The sequence below is a fragment of the Pangasianodon hypophthalmus genome, chromosome 11 (genome assembly GCF_027358585.1).
Source record: "Pangasianodon hypophthalmus isolate fPanHyp1 chromosome 11, fPanHyp1.pri, whole genome shotgun sequence".
In the NCBI taxonomy this organism is placed as follows: domain Eukaryota; kingdom Metazoa; phylum Chordata; class Actinopteri; order Siluriformes; family Pangasiidae; genus Pangasianodon; species Pangasianodon hypophthalmus.
In genome coordinates this window covers 9,527,807-9,545,348 of record NC_069720.1, presented here as the reverse complement: position 1 = coordinate 9,545,348, position 17,542 = coordinate 9,527,807, and the positions used below count along the sequence as shown (strand labels likewise).

The 17,542-nt window shown below is 38.3% G+C and overlaps 1 protein-coding gene across 4 annotated transcripts in view; it reads right to left on the bottom strand.

Annotated features, from left to right (window-relative positions):
- arnt2 (aryl-hydrocarbon receptor nuclear translocator 2) overlaps positions 1–17,542 on the bottom strand; it is a 109,776-nt gene that overhangs the window by 10,660 nt on the left and 81,574 nt on the right. For 2 of the 4 annotated variants that reach the window (XM_026930422.3, XM_026930425.3), the window contains 5 exons: positions 14,637–14,712; positions 11,575–11,698; positions 8,197–8,296; positions 7,243–7,384; positions 5,209–5,377 (listed from right to left, as the gene is read on the bottom strand). In XM_026930422.3, coding sequence (XP_026786223.1) covers positions 5,209–5,377; positions 7,243–7,384; positions 8,197–8,296; positions 11,575–11,698; positions 14,637–14,712 — 611 coding nt within the window. The remainder of the gene's footprint in view (positions 1–5,208; positions 5,378–7,242; positions 7,385–8,196; positions 8,297–11,574; positions 11,699–14,636; positions 14,713–17,542) is intronic. The other 2 variants (XM_026930424.3, XM_026930426.3) reach the window with 1 other exon arrangement.

The window sequence follows — 17,542 nt, the reverse complement described above, 5'->3', positions numbered from 1 at the left end:
CTAAAGGATTTAAAAACCTATCACTCCTTACGTCATTGACAAAGATGGTAGCTCTCTAATCTGTACACAATACGACAGAAGGAGCAATGCACCCATCAGCAGGGCATACTATCTGTCCTTTCAATTTCCGAGGCAGTTTGATAACAGAGTAAATGGTTGAAGCTGAGGCTCGATATCTCTAGTTTCAGAGGAAACAAACTGTCTCTTTCACTCAAAGCACTTAGAAGAAGCAATGCTCTAAAGCGGAATTTCATCCCACCAGCTCGGCAGCTGATCTGATAATGCTAACTTCTCACTAGCATTGTTTTCTCATTCAATCTGTCGTGGCTTCGGGAAGCAAGTTCAGAAAGTTTGACTGCCAATCTGCCCATCAGTCTTAGTAAACGAGGTGCAGCCTTCCACTACTGAAAGTTTTTTTTTTTTTGGACAATACAGAATCTCATTGTTTTGCACTACACTGCATCAAAACTGCTTCTGATTGTACCATATTGAAATGTTGACTTCTATAAATGCATAGATCTCAAACGTTGAAGTCTCAAATCTGATTGGTCAGAAGGTATTGATTAATTTTCTAGTGACAGCTGCAATTTTAATAATTTTAATTTTTAATTTATATTAATGCGCTAGTTCTAATGTTATCGTTTCTATAGTAACGACTAATTGACAAGGAATTGGAAGGAGGGTGCGCCACATAATCATAAACGTAAAAGTCTAATAATAAACAGAATAAAATTAATTGTTATTTAACAAAGAAAAAACATAATCCGTGATGTGGTGGAACTTTCGGTAAGGATATGTTAGCATTTTTCTAACAGTGAGAGGTGAAGATGTAACTAAGTTTTCCATAATGGGAAAGTCTTCAGGACAGATAACTTTGTGTTTGTGGTTTCTCGCCAATAAGCTACATTTTTGTCATATTAATTTCAAGCTAAAGTGAGGGAACAACTTGATAATGTAAGTGATAATAGGAACTAACTTGTTTCATGGCTGATCTACAACAGTAATCGTAACTATAACTGGATAAAAAGCATGATATGTTGTTCGATAATAAATAAAAAAAACATAATCGATGGACAGTTGCTGTGGTATAAGAGGAATATGAAATTTATGGGCATGCTGTTATTTGAAAACAATCATCGTGGGCGTGGTATCCCCCCCCCCTTGTTTTATTCCTTACATATTTCATACATAGGATTATTGGCTTGTGTTATAATGTCTTGGGTGACACAATACATCCCCTCCAACAGAGCAGGCAAGTTAGCTGAAAATTTCAGGGGAGAAGAGAGTTCACAAGAGTTCACCTAATTGTTGTGAAATTGATGTGTGTAAAAGCATCCTACTTCTTTTACTAGTCCTGATTTTACCAGATTTTTCCTTTTTTAAAAAGAAAAACAACAGACAAACATCTTTTGCAGACACAGTGTTTGTCTTTTATAAAGGATTAAAGCCATTGTGTAAACACTTCACTGCTTCAGGGTTGCCAGATTGTGTCTCACATGCAATATTCTTTGCTGTTTTGGCATGGAGTAATCCTGATTCATCCACATGAATACAAAGTCGGTGGACAAACAAGAAAGAAGGTGATTTTGTCATCTATTGACACTGGGGTGATGGTACACTATATGGCCAAAAGTATGTGAACACCTGACCGGCACACCCACATGTACTTATTGAAGATCCCATTCCAGATTTAGTCCCCTTAGCTGCTATAATAACCTCCACTCTTCTGGGAAGGCTTTCTTCTAGATTTTGGATCTGTGCAGGTCAGTTGAGTTCTTCCACTCCAACCTTGGCAAACCATGTCTTCATGGAGCTTGCTTTGTGAACAGGGGAAGTGTTATGCTGGGACATGTTTGGGCCTCTTGGTTCCAGTGAAGAGAACTCATAATGTTACAGCATCCAAAGACATCCCATACAATTGTTTGCTTGTAACTTTGTGGCAACAGTTTGGAGAAGACCCACATGTGGGTGTGATGGTCAGGTGTCCACATACTTTTGGCCATATAGTGTATCTCATCGTATCCCCTTCAATTTGAGCATGCCTCTTTGAGGTATTTTTGAGCACCCATAATCACCATAATCACGCAACGTTTTGAGTAATTTAATCTTACCAGATACAGCCTGTGGGATATAAACAATTCCAGACATTTCAAGCATCATATCTGACAAATAAACTGCTAAAACTAACATTTTGGACAAAAGAATGATTCATTTCAGGAATGTTTCTGGTTTAGAGTTTAACATGCAGTCTGGCTATCCATTGCTCGAATGATACGGAAAGTGTGCTCGTGGCTCCAGCTTGTAAATGAGCCTGCGTGTGACAGACAGTCTGATAGTTCTGATAGCCTGAGAGCAGGTTCGCGAGAGTGTTCGTCTCCCAGCGGTGCAGTAATCCTTAATCGGCTTCTCCACACACACGGTACACATCTGCTAAACTTGCACTCGGCACGAGAACAGTGACCATATGAGGAAGGCTGCTCTGAGTTAAGAGTCTTGATCTGGGATTAGTTCAGTGTAGTTTACCCACCTGCATATTTTTAAGCTATGAAAAGAGAAAATATGATCCGAGCTTCTGTTTTACTCTGAGAAGTAGGATCCTGTTCGTTAGTTTTATACCATTACTCTAATAAAACTGCTGATATAATATCAGAAAATCCTAAGCCATTTAGTTTCTAATGACACAGGAGAGCGAAAATGTATTGTGTGTAGGTCGAGAAATAATTAACACATTAATCAGCTGAATTTGTTCCACAGAATTCAGATTGGTCACAAGGTGGTGATTCATTTTCTCTTTCAGCAACTCTGACAATACTGCTGGCTGTAATTCAAGTCACAGGTTTATATTAACACACTCATTCTAATACGTTATCGTTATCTATAGTAACTATGCTCCAGTTTCTCAGCAACATAACAAGTTGTGCTTTTTTTTAAATAAGTTATCTTAATAACTTTAAGAAAGTGAAAAAGAGAGGGAGGTGAGGGAACAACTGTTTATAGCTGCAATTATTTAAGTGATGATCAGTACTAACAACATTAAACGAAGCTATAAACTGATGGGAAGTATGATGTGTTTATTAATAAATTTAAAAATTGTAATTGAGAGCAAAATGCTGCAGTACAAGAAGAATAAAGCACTTCAGGATATGGTGTTTTAGGGAATTAAACTTCGGAGTGGTAGCAGCTAGATTTCATGTTGGGCCGCATCATACGTAGCATTTCATAAGATTTCAGTGAAAAATTACACTTACATCATTTTACAACATTTCATCCAACAGTAGTCAATCAGCCACGACATGGTTTGGTGACATGTTTGGTGTCAAACATTTTTTAAAAAATTTTTTTTATTTATTTATTTATTTTGCAGTGGAGCTACTATAGCTAACAAGTAACGGAAGTCTATCGCACCCAAAATCTCTCACCCAAAATTTCCAAGCTGATTTGCCTTGAACTACATTCAGTTTTTCAGTAATATCACACAGACTTTGCCTGCTAGGCCCCTGCTAGGGAGTTATGTACTCTAAATTTAAGTGTTCCAAGCACCTCTCCTGTCCAAGCTGCTCAATCTCGCCTGCGTCCTGAATCATCTGTTGCTCACTTACCTCACCTAGCTCAGTATACATTACTCATTGCTAAGTCTTGCCTGCTTATCCTAGCTTACATTACTAAGCACTTCTAGTCAGTTTTATTTATCTCTTCTCTTCTTGCTTATTTTTTGACCTTTGCGTTATTTTTCCGGTAGTGATGGCGAGATGATGCTTCATGAAGTGTTGACATTTTTTTAAGCCAACTGTGTTTATAAAATGGTTCATTTGTTGAGTTTTCAAGTGCCCACTAGAGGCCTCTTGTGGTCAAAACGGTTTTAAAAGGCAGCAATGCATGTGTCAAGAAACAAATAAACAGCTTCTGTAAGCCAGGTCAAATAAAGAACGTGCATTATGTTATTAACACAGCCTAAACGTGAACTTCAAATAATAAATTGTGCTGCTGTTATAAGTCATTGATGTAATCATGTTTGGAATACTAAAATCTACAAAGGAATAGTGTGTATCAACTGGACAGCGATGATGTTGCTTGAAATGTCCTGTGAATGGGGCTTTCAGATTGCTTGTACATAGAGAATAGAACATGCAAAACAGCCCTCGAAACCTGGACCCATTCATCAATGGGCTTTGCGTTATTAAAGAAAATCAACACCTGACATTGCCCTACATTCCTAACACACGCTGAAGCTTTGGTACACAGCATAACACCAATTTTTTTCCTGGTATTTGACTCCTTCTTTCTTTTCTTATGATCGGACACCACCCTCTGTTAGGGATGTAGGACACGAGTTTGGTCTTGAGACGTTTTCTGTATTGACTTGGACTTGTTTCAGACTTACTGGCATTTGTACTAGGACATATCTCAGTCTTGGGCATTGATTTCGCTAAATATGGTCTTAGTTTTGACTGAGAGTTTGTAAAAATAATATTTGTGTTGTCTTTTCTATTAACATGGACAACATATGACAAGACATAACTCGTTCTTCTAGAAAACATAGCTAATCATTGGTGCTTCATGCATGAATTAAGGCAAAGGCTACATGTTGAAGTGAAGACTTGGCCTCAAAAAGGATTTGATGATTTTCAGTCTCGATTTTGACTCAGTCTTGCTTTCACTCTGACTCAAACATGACTTGGCCTCGACCCCCTTAAGACTTGGTCAGTTAGTCCTGGTCTTGGACTTGACAATGGCAGTCTTGAATAAAGCCCTATGTTCTATTTTGTGCTCATACTGATATTAAATTTTGCTTCTGTTTTATTCTCCCCTTCTTTTTAGGATTGTTTGTCTTGGTATTGTTTTTTTAATAAAGCCCTGTTGGCTATTTTTAACCTGTATACATTTCAGTCTTCCTGTCCTAGTCCGACAGAAGACATTGCTATTGTTACAGAGATAACAGGGTGTGAGGGCTTCTCTGAAACTGTGGCTTTGCAGGACAGCTTGCTAAGCCAATACCTCTTTTGGAAGCTCCGAAGGAGGAACTGCCATACCAAACTCAGTGTACATCTGTGTAGGTCTTAGTCTTCCTGTCCAGACAAATGTGTAAATATAGACTATCCCCACTGTTTTACAAAGCCATATCTTGCTGATTGAAGAAAGTATATTAAGATTTAGTCATGTATTTTTGGGATAACAGTTGTTCCTAATGGAATGAAGATAAGGTCTTACCAAATGCAGTGCTGCGATTGGTCAGACTGGAGTAGGCGTTGCCGCTGGGGGAGGAAGTGGCTGGGCTGGACAGTGGGCTGTAAGAGGACGGATCTGCCTGGTAGCTGTGGCTTGAGCCGATGGCGAATGGAGAAGACTGAGCTTTACTGGACTGAGCCGGGAGCTGCTGCTGTTAAAAATAAGCATAGAGACAGTCATTTAGTATGCACTTATCACAAACACTCACTTCAGCACTTTATATTTACCATGCATGGCTTGAATATCAGCAGGAATTAGAGTAAAGCAGATTCAGATTTGAAGTACACAAGGCACTTGGTTTCCCATCTGTTGAGGGAGTAGAGCAATCACTGGAAGCTTCTATAAGTAATGGCTAGAAGCTGTGAAGCAATGATCTTCTGTGAGATACTGATTGTTTTTTACATACTGCATGACAATTAACCAGACGTGACATAATACGTGTTGCGAAAAAACAAACAAACAAAAAAAAAAAACAATCTGGCTCAGCATTAAGTAATTAACAGGGCTCTAAACTGTGTGGATGGAATTCATTACCATCACTTCCCAGGTCATCCTTTTAAAATCCATTAGGTCACAGGATGAAAATGTGAATTTGTATTCTTCTATGTACACAGGTGTGTTAAAATAGATCACACGCAAGCAAAGGGAAGCAATCCAATCAGCCATCACTCTCTGCCCACATGAGCGTCTGGATCCAATGAAACTGTCTCGCAGAGCGATTAATGCAATGTTCCGCTACTCGAAACTGATTAGTCTAAAGATAGAAGTGTGGAGAGGTAGACGTGTGGAAGTGTGGCAGAAAATGGCAGGGGAGTATGGACGTGTGGAGGGAAATGCTGTGGATGGGAAAAGGGCATGGAGGTGTCAACAGGCCTCATTTATCAAATGGATTTAAACAAACTTATTCATTAATGCTCTGCAGGAGCACTTGAGAAATGTGGTATTCATGAAAATTCATGAAAATCCATCCAAGAAAATTAGTTTGCAAAACCATTCATATCCTATGAGTTTTTACTAACGTGAACCTTGAGTGATCGCCTTCAAATCATATAATTGGCAGTAGCTAGTGCAATTTTATATATGGATTACATTATTTAAAGTTCAAATTGGTTATTTATTTCAACTGCACACATAAATTTAATAAACCTTTGTGAAACTCAGTCATTTAATGTTAAAGACTTGAAAGAAACCAATCCAGAGACAGCTAGCCATTCAGTTAGGGCAAAAGAAATGCTATTGTATAAAAGAAGGAAGAGTTTATGCTAGGTGATACGCTGCAATGGCTGAGCTGCACTACTGGAAGATTTAGTGCAGACTGTGTTTAGGAAGGCGATATTTCACTGTTTAGTCATGACTTTCCTGTTTTCAGCACTCTGTGAGCTTTGCCTTTTCTGGATTTTTTTTTTTGGGCAATCACTTAATACAAATCAGCTGCGCCATGAATGTGTTTGGTAAGAAAATAAGCTTTAACAAAACATTTGTAAATCTGGCAGGAATTTTTTAGCTTGATTTGATCTACAAAAACATTTACACCATGCTTTACTGAAATATATTGGTAAATGAGGCCCAATGCGTTGGCAATGGAAAGAAATTTCAGAGGAGTATGGAAGCGCGGCAGGGAAGTTTGAAACATGTTAAGAAATAGGAAGGAAGTGTGGCAGTGTGGCAGGGAATGGCAGGGAAGTAGGGAAGTGCGGAAAGGAATACTGCAGCAGGACTGCAAGTTTGGAAGAAAGTTTGGAAGAAAAGGTGAAAGGCAATGGCAAGAAGTGTGGAAGAGTGGATCGATCATAGAATATCATAGCAGGGAATAGCATGGAAGTGTAAGGGTGTGCGAGTATGAAAGGGTGGCAAGAATCTCAAGACCTGTGGAAGTGTGGAAAGGAATGGTGTAAATGGGAATGGGAGGGGAGTGTGACAGGGAAGTACACTAGTGAACAAAAGTGTGTGGAGGTGTAAAAGGGAAAGAGAGGGAATGTTAAAGTAAAACAGGGTACTAGGAAGTGTGGCTCTCACCTGGCCAGAGAATGGTGGCCTGCTGCCTGACCACTGCACCTGACTGGAGTTAATCTGACGAGAAATTTGAGCCAAATTCTGACCCGCTGAACCGGCAGATGATTGGATGTCATTTACTCCGGGAACGTGGATCACTGAAGAGCTGAAACACACACATTACACACAGAATGGATCACAAATTGTTCATATTCGGTAGTCTTGGTGGCTGAGGTAGTCCCATAATGCACTGTCAGTGTTGGTTTTAGCATTGAGGAAAGGGTGCATGCTTACAAATTCAGCATTTGCAGGCAGGAGCAGGTCAGAAATGAAGATCGAAGTAGAGAGAGAGATACTACATAGCTAGCATAAACACTATTTTATATTTACTATTTCCTCCATTTTTAGTAATGTTGAAAGAATTGGTTTGTTTATATTTGATAGGAATTGAACCAACTGAATTTAATCGATAATACTGTGAGTGAACACAAACAGAAATAGCTGCAGGAGCAGGGAGCGTTTGTGAGATTTAGGGGGAAAAAAGCCCTGAGAATAGCTCTACATTACAAATTTAGATAAAAGCTGTTTAAAAAAATCCCCTGAAAATCCTATATGTGGTAGTCAATTTGGGTTTTTATGCACTCTGCATGAGCTCCATTCATCTACAGGGATTTCCACCGAGCTTCTTTTTCTCTGTGGAGGCCCTGACTGAGAACAAATCCTGTCATTAGTTAGCAACTAATTATAGAATATGCACAGTGGATGGTATGTGCTAAAATAATAAAATCCATAATTCCTTCATTTATGTCTAAGGTAGAACAAACAACTGTAGGGTGTGTGAGTTAAATGATTAATTTACACATTCTCCATAAAATGGAGCTCATGGAAATACAAACACTCTAGCTGAATATCTAGCTGAAAGCGCGCACACACACTCACACACGCGCGCGCACACACACACACACACAAGCTGCCCACCTGAAGTTCTTGCCCGAGTGTCCTGGCTGGAAAGGACTGCCCTGGGAATACAGCTGTTGTCCTCCTGCAGTGGACGAGGGCACCATCATCTTCTTATCCGCTACACACACACACACACACACACACACACACACACACACACACACACAGCAAGTAAATGATCCTGCAGCCTAACGCAATACACCACTGGTTTATCAGCTCTACAGAGGACAGATAATGGCTCATAAAACAGACTTTGCATCATGGTCCATGCAGCACAATCACAGACAATCTGCATCAGGAGCAGAGATATATCACACTGACAGGAAGCACAGAGATCAGATACACAACGGCTCATTTCACACAGGAAATAATACAACATTTTCCACTGGCTTTTCTTATAAACTCCCTTGTGATTATCAGTAAGGGTAAGGATTGAGTTATTTCTAGGGATTGATTTAATGAAAGTAAATGTACGTGAATGGGATTTCTTGGAACCTCATCTCTCTTAATTCTAGCACATGATACCATCACCACTAAGGAAGGAAGGAAGGAAGGAAGGAAGGAAGGAAGAACCCCAATACCTGCTATTATAACCTAGTCTGAAAAATGTCACGATATCACTGTATTAATTACCTTTTAAAAGCAAACAAGCGAGGGGTGAAAATGAAAGGAAAGAAATTTTTGTACAATAGTCATTTTGTATAACCTTGTATACATATCAAAAACCAAAATGAAACAAAAAGGTCAAATGCCCTAACCATGTTCTTTATTAGAATAATACTTTTGACAATGGCTTTGCCTTAAAATCTGTTACACTGTCAGTATTTATCATGTTATCATTACAAGCTGAAAGAGAGAGTGAAAAAGAATAGGATGAGAACTAGGATGAGCAATCTGCATCGCTGCTTAACCAAAAATAGATAGCTGGTTTTTTTTTTAGTCCTAGTCAGAAATGCCATGTTCGTATGTATATTTGACAGCTGTCATGTATGACACAATTATGAACGTGCTAGTTGGCAGCAGAGGTAGCAATGTGACATGTTTACAACAGTAGTGGAGCCCACAGACAAAGGGTTTTCAATGCAGTCTTGAGAAATAGAAGTTACTGCAGCATGATTTAGGATTAGTCCAGAGGGAAGGAGTTGAGAGCTTTTTGAGGAGCTGCACAAAATACAAAACAGATGAGAGGCACTGGAGTAAGGCTTAAACAGGACTTAAATTGGATGCCATTAAAAAGGAATTATGGTAACTATGAGGTAACAATTTGAAGATTGTACTTTAAGCTGTTCATCTCATTGGACTCAGAAATGCATCTATTCTACAGCAAGGCACACAACTGCTGGCTAAACCCTATTCTCACATCTGCCTCTGAGAGAAGGGTAAAGATAAATGCTACAAGCTAGAAAGCTACCAAGAGTTTATTCAGTTTATGATGAAGTTGTTACTAAAAATGATAGAGAATAAGCAACAGATTTATATAGAGTTAAATAAAACTTGAAAGCTGCTGTGAGTTTGTTTAACATGATGTCAAATTTGTCAGGTTGTAGTTTACAGCATTTCCAACACGTAATTCAACTAAAAAGAAAAATTTTTGGCAAATCAGACCACAATTCGGACATAACATGAACTTATTATAAACTCTATTGCTTACATCGCACCATGAGTGGCTTTGTATCATGACACTCTTTACTCCTACTGACTTAGTAATATGTTTAACCTTTCACATGTTACCTGACATCATTAAAAAATGGAAAATAAAACTAATACATTTTGAATTATAGGGAACAAAATAATCTAAAAATTAACTACAAAGCGACCGTAAAACAGAAATTAGTAACATATAACATACGGCACAAATCAAATAGCAGATTATTCCAAGCCAAAAATAGCTGCTATATGATATCTATTACAGCAACTTATGGCAATGGAATGTGTACTGTCCAAAAGTGGTCCAGCTGATTACAGCTACATTTGAGGTTTAAAATCTGGACCAAAAATGGCCCTACTGCAACCAATAGCATTTCAATTTTAGGCCACATGTGATCCACCTATTATGTTCTAGTTTATTATGGTTGAGGTAAAAGGTTGAATTGAAGGCTAGATCTGGATTAGTTTATCGTTGTTGATTCATGCTATAATAGGAGTCAGATAAATTTGGTAAGTGTGGTTAGTCATTCTGTTGCTATCTGTTAGCACTAGCAGTTTACTGCTCTGGCCCTTTGCTTGATTGATAGCTTATAAATAGCTAAAAACCTAACATCATCCTATCCAATGTGATGCAAGCCTAGTCTATGTTCCCTGTGAACCCAATTTCACATTTCATGCTGGCAATCAAAGCAAAGCAGACAGCAAACTGTGAGAAAATATCAAGAGGAGGAACTACAGCATATTTCCTATAATACACATAACCTGATAAAACATCTTATGGAATTTCTTTAATGTAGAGAATGCGGTCATTAAAAGTGTGATGTGACGTCAGTGACATGAGTGTGCAGAGAAACTTGCACGTGAGAGCACTTCAGGTCAGTGAGCACTGAGCACTGAGACACACAGGTCTACATTTGTGAATTAAAATGCATTTCCTGGCACCTCATGCTCATTTTAATGAGCACGCTCACCCATACTGCTTTCCCCACTCAGCCCAGCTGTCTTCATGCTCTCTATTAAAGATACGGTTCAGTTTCTACAACATAAACAGCAGTTCACTCCTAGCAGCACATGGCAGCAACTACCATAAGAGCTAAACAAAATGTTCCATAAGGCCCCTGAATGCTTAATACTAAGTAGGTTTCTAATTTTTGGTATCAGAGAGTACGAGTTTTTTGGTCTTGAAGAAAAAAAAATGGTACCAATGCATCCCTAACCATGATCATTCCTAGCTGCTAGACGGTTCTCCAAAATACTTCTGAATAAGCATCCTAGCTGAAGGACTCACCATATTTACTATGCAACATAATGATGGTTGATGGAGAGGAAAGGCACAGAGATATTGACTTCTCTGTTTGTCCTCCAAAAGTTACATATCTTCCTTACATTGCAAAAAACTTATATATGGACAAATTGCTTTCTTCTTTTGAATTGCTCACATCCTGCTCTCTCTGATGGTACTTGAAAGTTCAAATTCCCTGCATGACTTGCTGTTGGACTCTCAGTAAAACTCAAGAGTTTACAGGGCAGACCACTGGGGGAGGAAAATCTTGCAGCAGAGTGGAGAAAAAAATACATATAGAGAAAGAATCATTACTACGAGATCACTTAAAGAGGAACCTCCCAAACTTCTGTCATAACCGAGACTGTAGAAACAAAGTTTATGCCATCTTTTGAAACATTAGGGCACTTTGCTTTAGCAGAATTGCAAACAGTATGTGCAGAAAATGGCAGATTTTTAATACATACAGCCAGAGATGCCTGTGTACATGTCACTGAAACGTGGATCTCTCTCCTGAGAGAACAGCGTCTCCGTTTTGTCAATGCTCTTTCCTGCTTCGTGTACGCTGCCCGGCACGCTGCCCACTGGCACCTACAGGCACAGAAAACACAAATACAAACCTCATACACAGCCATACAAAGGTACAACTGTACAGCACATTACCTGTGTGTTAGGAGTTTGGGGTTACCATGTGAATAAAATATACTACACAATGTTGAATTCTGATTGGTCAGAAGGTGATGCTTAATTTACAGCAAGGCAAGGCAATTCATAGATTTATACTGATACACTCATTGTAATACTTTATCATTTCTATAGTAACAACTAACAAAAAGAGTTGTATGGTGGATGCTTCACATAACCAGATTAAAAACAATGTGTGATACAGTATTATCACAGTATTAACAGTATTAAAAAAACTGTTGAGATGGTGAAGTTTTCAGCGGGGAGATGTTTGTTTAGTATTTTTTGAAGGAGTCTCCAGTGTCAGCACTTTGTCAGAAGTAAAGCTGTAACTTTGCGTTTTCAACACAGGAAAGTGTTCATGACAGACGATTTTGCACTTTCTGGTTTTGTGAGAACATGACAAGCTGCGTTTTTTTTTCTTTTTTTTTTTCTTCTTAACTTCAACAGAGGGAGAGAAAAAATGAAGCTGATGAGAGAATAGCTGTTATATTGTTATACCTGTTATAAGTGATATTAAATGCAACTATAAATGGATAAAAACTACAACTACAATGCTGCAATTTTTTTAGCATTGCAAATTGCTGTGGTATAAAAGGAATAAAACACTTCAAATTCAGGGTCGGGTCACAACTCCATCATTAATTATTTTCCGATATCAGTATGCCCCGTGGTGTTTTTTTTTCCTCTTACTTACAAAATAGTGAGTGAACAGGATATTCAGATAGATTTCAATTTCACACCAGGATTTCTCAAACAGCTAATTTTGCATTACATTTTGATAACTGATAAAAAATAAATCACAAGACTTTTAGACCCTAAACTCAGCCCCAGACTGTATGTAATCTTTTGTACACTTTGCTGGCTACAAGCTTCAGAATCTTAAATCCTGCAATCTGATTGGCTACCTGTATTCCATGAATAAGCACTTCTCTATACTGGTGTTGTGTAGGAAAACAGACTTTAAAGTTGACACAATGAGCTTTTTAGAGAAAGATATAGGCTAGTCACTGGACTGAAAAATATATAGGCTTCTCATTTTTAAGTTATTACTGAGGTTTGTTTGAAACTAATTAACATAATTGGAAGTTTGCAATGTCAGTCAAACTGCTCTCTTCTTGGCCGTTATTGGCAATGTTTAGTGATGACAAAAGTGGCAGTTTTTGTGTCTACACTGTCTTGAATCTGTCTGTGACCCGAGGAAACTTTAACTCAAGTAAAATGCATTGCACAAGGTGTTTTTAAATATTACAAAATGCATTGCACACATTTCCTTTTAAATATTACAAAGTGCTTGGCAATAGCATCCATGCTGTTAGACTTTAAGAAGTTGTGTCTAGGTCCTGTGAAAGAGGCATATTTTGAATATGTTTTTCTAAAGGTGCATGGAACCCCCATCAAACAGAGGGAGAAATGAGGCAGAAAGAGATGGCATATTTGAGTTTTCTCTCAAATGTGTTTGTGGTGCTGCTTCCATGACCGCAAGCAAACTCACATACAGTGGACTAGCAAATCCAATTGCCTCTCCATTCGAACCATGAAATTCTACCAATCGTAGAAAAGGGGAGGTCTCAGAACAAAAGGTGCAGTACATTGGATTAGTTTTAAAAACTCACGCTTACCTCAGTGTATGAACTAAGGTGACTGCTCAAAAGTCTGTGTGAGACCAAGCAAAATCATTGGGAAAAGAATAATCTGTGTTAGCTGAGACGTTTTAAGTCATTTTGAATGTCTAGTACCGCACAGGAACCAATAAGAGTTGTTTCAAACCTGCATCCTATCAACATGGCTTACATTATTTAGAATACAAATCAATCTGTCTAGGATTTGTGTAGAGAAAAAACACACAGAGCCGTCACTATACATGTTGCTGCTTCTCAAGGAATTACAAAGCTGTATGGATTTACCGCTTTTACCAAGTCTGGTTCTGCTAATCCAAAGTAGCATCAGGGGCTGAAAATTAGCATCAGCACACTGCAAGCCCTAACACACACAATCCTACTGATAGTGTTACCTGGTTACGGCGCACTAACACAGCTCTGGGAGTGCACTGAAACAATTTCAAATATCTATAAACACTTATGAGCGTGCATCAAACAGATGCCGGAGGACGGGCTTGATGAAAATGGATTACCAGCACATGACTTCACCACACGGCTATGCCCCAATTTCTGTGCAATATCCTAGCGGCATGTTTCAAATTAGACCTCATCCTCCATAGCATGTGTCATGCAACTTTAGTGGCATGCTCTGAACGCATAGAAAACAGCAAATCTCGCATGTGGGTGGCTTCCACTGGGAGGTTTGGCTCCTAGAAATGGAAATAATTCTATAGCATGAATGGTTTTTAATGATGTTATGATATTATGACAGATTTTTCATAATTGGATTAGTTTTTTATGACCGGCCTAAAACTCTGTGATGTTATTGCTGTTTCATACCCAGAGCTGCCACTGTTCCAAGAATTTCCAGGCAGGCAGAGGGAAAAAAACAGAATTTCGCCACAAAAAAAAAAAATCATTGCATATGTCGATGAATGCGACGGCTCCAAAATAATAGCGTACAGACTGAGGTTTACAAATTCACAGGACAGCGGTCACCTAGGTACAAGCAACTACCACCATGTCTTTCACATCACTTCACCTTCAAATAATTGGCTTTTCTTCTGGGAGAATTTCGTCTGCTTTTGGTCTGACTGACGCTTTAGTTGAAAAAGCAGGAAAGCGCTGTTTTCAGGTGGCTCCCATATTGTTGCAGCACTAAATGTGTATGTATATAAAAAATGTGTATGTAATTGAAGTGTAAAGAGTTGTGTTTGTGTGTTAGTGTGTATTTGAGTAGGTACCTGTGAGAGATCATATGCTGTCAGGCCGTCTCTCTGATGAACCTCCAGTTCCGCCTGCTGCTGTTGCTGGAGTTGTCTATGTTAAAAACACACACACACACACACACACACACACACACACAGTCAACACAAATCCAGCTGCTGCACCACAACATCAGCATCATAAGTTTCAATATTCCTCATTTTAATGAATCATTTTTTAGTAACTACCTACGCATAATAACAGTAAAAAGCAACACACACACACACACACACACACACACATTGCTGTATTACATGTAATTGTTTTTTATGACGTCACTGTGCTCGGTATACATGCTGACAAATTTGACTCTGGTTAATAAATTCTGTTCTCAAAGCTAAAGATACTTATAACATCCTACTTTTACTCCATTTATTAGCAAAACTTCAAATCTGATTACATAAACTGTATTTATTTACAAAACAGGTTTCTTTTTCTTATCCTTGGCCTCAAAATGATCTTCTGATTCTTTTTGCCTTAATAGCAAAATGAATACAATTTAGTTAAATAATCTTTAAACCACAGTTAACAATTGTCTTGACTCAATAAATACATTCAACACTTACGAAACAAAAGCATTTCTCCATAAAGCAGTATGAAACTGTATTATATAACTATCATCATTATCATCATCACCTTTATTCCATGGTATCATTTACATTTCTATCAAATTATAGTGCTAGAGCTCTGTTCCCCTGTGCCCTTCCCTACAATTTAACCACTCCGGATTTAATCTTCATGCCCACATCAGACATTTCTATTTCAAAACTGCATTGTTAAAGGAGAAAGAGGATAAAATCAAAACGTCAATGGTCCTTTATAGTAAAGGAAAAGAATGTTGTAGTCAGCTTCTAAAATATAGAATTCATTAAAATGTACCCCAATTCACACTGGGTTACCTGATATCTACACTGCTTCTGCTGCACCAAAACAATGTAAAAGACACCCAAACATACCCTTTAAATAAACAAACTCTTACACAAACACAGCCATATTCTCACTGTGTATATACTATAAATCAAACACTTGCCAAAACTAGACAAAACATGCAATAAATAAGGAACAAAACAAAAAGGGCCACTGTTACATGACAAACATGACGAGGTTTTATATCTCTTGTAGCACAGCTTTGCCAATGCTAAAAAAATTTTATGTATTAAAGATTGGCAAATTCTATCCATTTATATACAGTATGTTCACGAAAAAAGTTAGTTCCTGTTATCACTTGCATTACAGCAGCTATAATCCTGTGTTTACACTAGTGAGTAACAAAGCGACAGGTGACTGTTCTTTTTTTGTTTTTCTGTACGTATATGTGCGTCATGAAGCCGTGATTTCAGTGACAGCAGCAAGTGACATGTGAACTGAAATTTTCTCAAATCTCAAATACAGATGATGACTCGAATGATTCCTCGAACCGATCACATAGTGTGTGACAGTATTTCATTCCTCCTCACACAACTCACAATAACAGTTCCTCCCTGCAATTTCGGTTAGGTTAGGTTCAACTTTATTGTCATTGTCAGAGTACGAGTACGGAGACAACAAAATGAGTACAGAGACAACGAAATGTCTCTGTATTAGCCCCTACTGTTTGGCTTGCAAAACAGGAAGAAAACTTATAACCATAGTTTCATCTTATCCTGTCATATGCAACCTCTCATTAAATATGTATAGAGAGATTACAAAGAAAAATTAAGTTTGGAAACGAGAGGCAGAGATTGTTGGTTCCTCTGAAGAGTGCTTGTGGCTACTACAGTTACCCTGAACTGCTAATCTGTATAGCGAACACAAATCCTGACACGTGACATGTAAAATCAAACGGCCCACACACTAATTAGTGCATTATTTATTTGGTATTTAATTATTTAATCTTCTCACAGAAAACTTTACCGTATCAACAATTACACACTTTTTTTTTTGCCTTGAAGCCACTGTACTGTTATATAGGAAATTCAACAGCACTGTGGTATAAGCATGCATCACCCAAGCTAGTTAACAGAAATTTGCCAATGAGCTTTTACTGAGCCTCGAGCAAGACCTGTAAACCTTGAACTGCTCCAATTAAAGCTTGGATTGTGTTCTGCCTCACTTGTAAGGCCATTATATGATAAATGTAAACGTAAATGTAAATGTTTTGGACATTAACGTGACTCTGGGGTGCATGAACTGGAAAAACATTCCTTCCATAAATACTAACTTGGACTTCTCAAAACCTTTCAGCTCAAAATCAATATAAAGATGATGCTCTGATGCTAAAATTAGGTCCTGTGTGAATCTGACCATCAAATGCTGTTAGCAGTTCCTTCAAGTTATCCATTGCAGAACAACTGAGTTGACATTTTTTTCCACTGACAAAATGCAGGTGCTGGTTTTGGACCAATTCCACATTTTTCTCTGAGAAAGAGCTGGTTCATGACCGACAAAACCATTTCAGTTCCAGCAGCATTTTGTAAGAACCAAGAACTGGTGAAATCTGGGTCTTGAGGTCGCCATTTCACTATTACTACTTGAGGTCATTCATTTCAATTTTTTTGTATAGCTCTTTTAACAAAAGGCATTGTTACAAAGCAGATAAACAAAAATTCAGATGCAGAATTTAGATCACTCATGAGCAAGCCAAAGGCGACAATGGCAAGGAAAACCTCCCTGAGACGACATGAGGAAGAAACCTTCAGAAAAGCCAGACTCAAAAGGGAACCTATCCTCTTCTGGGTTACATGGATAGTGGGATTATAAATCATTACTCTTCTATAGCTGTATACTATCAAGTCAAACAGAACTAAGAGTGTTGAAATGATGTCCAGTATGAACCCCTTGTGAATAAGAGTCCTGGGATGAACACAGGAAAGTCTTTATGATTACAGCAGCCATTGTGAGGTAC